The 2,773-nt window shown below is 49.9% G+C and overlaps 1 protein-coding gene across 1 annotated transcript; it reads right to left on the bottom strand.

Annotated features, from left to right (window-relative positions):
* Positions 1–1,614: 1,614 nt before the first annotated feature.
* On the bottom strand, positions 1,615–2,058 carry LOC145324562 (deoxyuridine 5'-triphosphate nucleotidohydrolase-like). The gene has a single exon (XM_080167145.1). The coding sequence runs from the start codon at positions 2,056–2,058 to the stop codon at positions 1,615–1,617; it is 444 nt and encodes a 147-aa protein (XP_080023271.1).
* Positions 2,059–2,773: the final 715 nt, after the last annotated feature.

Raw genomic sequence — 2,773 nt, 5'->3', positions numbered from 1 at the left:
GCCTCTCAGTTCTGGTATCGGCCTTCTTCTTTCTAATAAGCTTCTGGTAGGAATGCTTGTTATAAAGATAAAGGTGGGCAACTAGGGCGATGGCGGCTCCAGGTCCTACACGTAGAAATGTGAGGATGATGCATATAAGATAAGTAATAAATTTCAGCCCTAGGATGACCAGGCATGCGAATGCCATTAGATCGCCGTATTCATGGAGCCAGCTCTTGACGCTGCTCCATAAGTCAATTTCGCGCTCCAGGTCAGGTACTAGATTATCAAGGGTGTACAGGGGTAAGTTGTTGGTAGAAAGTTGGTTACAATTTCCGTCTCCAATGCAGAGTCCGTAGGTGATCTCCTTCAGGCTTGCCTCGGTGTAGGAGGGGAAGGTGAGGGTGTGTAACCATTCAGCTCTCTCTCTTTCCGTGTAGATTCCTCCATGGCTGTAATCCGTCCAGTTAACTAGAGGGGTGTCGATGGTCATCTCCATGGGGGCTTGAGTCTTGATGATGGCGGGAGTCAGCTGAACCCAGCCTTCCTTAGACTTGACAGTTAAGGGGAAAGTCGCGGAACACGTTACCCTGGTAGAATGCAACTTATAATGTTTAGTTGCAGCATCTGCATAGCCATCAGGATCCAAAGGTATATCTTGATAGCAGTTGACGTCGTCCTTGATCTTCTGAGTCCTCTTGGTGCACTGGAAGGTCATTAACAGGTCTCCCTTCAAGAGTCCGTAAGTCTGCTCATGTAGCAGCACTGGTTGGTCTGACTCTCCATGATAATGGGTCTCGCATATGGTCTTCCGTAATGTTACATCTAATTGGCTGAAGGTTTGGCGCATACTATAGGCTAAATAATTTAAATGTACTGCAGCTTGAAGGTTCACATCTATCTGTCCGGGGTCGATGGTGGCGAGTCTGCTGAGGTCGCTGGTCTTGCCCAGGTAGATCCCGTCGTGGTCCGTGGTCAGGATATTGAAGGGGCAATGCATTAGCTTCATTGCGCCTGTAGTGTTGAGTAAAACTTGCTGCTGGTGGTCCACTAGGTAGGTGTCCATGGTGGTGAGGGGGTTGATGGTGTTGACCATCTGTAGAGTGCAGGAACTGTCGTTGATATTCCAGACGAATGTCGCGGCGCCAGTGATGCACTCCCCTTTATGATATGGACATGGTAGAGATAAATGGTCAGTCTCACTCTCTACCTTGTTATTGCTAACCAGGAAGGTTTCTTCTTTAAGTAGAATCTGGTATTCGGCTAACTTCAGGGTGTTGTAGTGGATAGTGTCGCCCATGCGGATGGTCTGCCCAATGCAGGTGATCTTGTCATCTTCCATCTTCAAGGATCCGGCTAGGGTTGCCGAAACGTAGGTCGGGCGGTTAAGTTTTACTTTAATTGGGTCACCGTAGCCAGAAATTTGATATTCCTGGACCAGTGACATTCGGCGGCAATTTTCTGCAGTAATCTCCTCGTGTCTCATAGTTTGGGGTACCTGCTGCAACTTGAGATGGCCCCAAACTCACTGGAACTTCTTCTGTAGGTTCCTCTGCTCTGCATATTGTTTCCTTGTTAAACTTCTTGATGGTAGAAGGGTTTGTGCAATCTATAATGTCGAGTGAGTAAGCCTCACTAGTTGGTGCTACCGAAGCCGTTAGCACCGCGATCAGTGGTAGGAAGATTATCAACATGATAAAATTCCACCTCGCGAGTCTCTAGGATCACCGCTTGACACACTCGTTGATTCTTGTTGAACTCCACTGCTTCGGTACTCAAGTTCCAAAAGACTGCTTGTATCTCGCCGGTGTAGTCGCTGTCCACTAATCCTGCCAGTAGAATTACTCCTTCCCGTTCTATGCTTGAACGGCCAAATAACTTGATAAAATATCCGGGGGGTACACGGGTGTGTAGTTTGAGAGGGACGCAAGTCTGCTGTCCAGGGGGAAGGATTGTGTGGGCGGGGCAGTATTTGTCATGGCCCACACTTTCTCTCGTACCCTTGTGTGGCAACTTTGCTCCGCGTTTGACGGGGATTCTGAGGGTCCGCGCAAGTGTCGCCACTGCAGGCGGGTCCATATCCTCGTCCGAGCTGTCTAGCACCTCTTTGCTCGCTTCCACTTGCTGTTGCCAAAGTGTCCCACTCCTCTGTTTCTTTCCTCCGGATTTAGCCCTCTCCCCTTTTTCGGGTGAGTCCGTGTACGGCTCCTCATTGTCGCTTAGAGCGCGCTTCTCTACCCGGGGTGCAGAAGGGTATGTGTATGTAGCTCGCTCGCGCTCTCTATTTCGGCGCGGTGTCTGCGGGGGCGAGCTTCTTCTTCACTCTGCTCTCTGCGCGGTGTGCGCTGCACCGGTGGTGATCTGGGCGGTGGTGTGTCCGGTAGGGGAAGGTTGAGGGGGTCAATGTTGGGCGGTGGCGGTGGTGCTCCTCCCGGTATATTGGGTGGTCCTCCCTCTTCATCGCTGTCATCCCCATTTGAGAAATCAACTCTTGGATTAGGCGGCTTCGCCTGCTTTTCTGGATTCAAGGGAATTTGCTCCCCTGCCTCATCTCCGTCTTCTTCAAATGGTTCTGGGGGAGAAGTTGGGTCTCCGTCTGTCATTGCTGGGGGGTAATATGGTTTTAACCGACCAACATGTACAACCAAGTCCTCCTTTTCTCCCGCTGGTATTGTCTGGATTTTATATAAAACGTCGGCACACTTCTCGGTAATTAAGTATGGTCCACTCCAATGTTTGGTCATCTTCTTCTTCGCTTTACCATGGTTGGGTGCCAAATAAAAAACTTTATCGC

Source organism: Acartia tonsa, chromosome 7 (assembly GCF_053477335.1).
Source record: "Acartia tonsa isolate MP-2025a chromosome 7, ASM5347733v1, whole genome shotgun sequence".
NCBI classification, from domain to species: Eukaryota; Metazoa; Arthropoda; class Copepoda; order Calanoida; family Acartiidae; genus Acartia; species Acartia tonsa.
The sequence above is the reverse complement of the archived record's forward strand: the minus strand, read 5'-3'. Positions and strand labels throughout refer to the sequence as shown.

Bases quoted from the DNA above. Each gene is read 5' to 3' on its own strand.
- LOC145324562 (XM_080167145.1), bottom strand. From the start codon at position 2,058: ATGGACCCGCCTGCAGTGGCGACACTTGCGCGGACCCTCAGAATCCCC.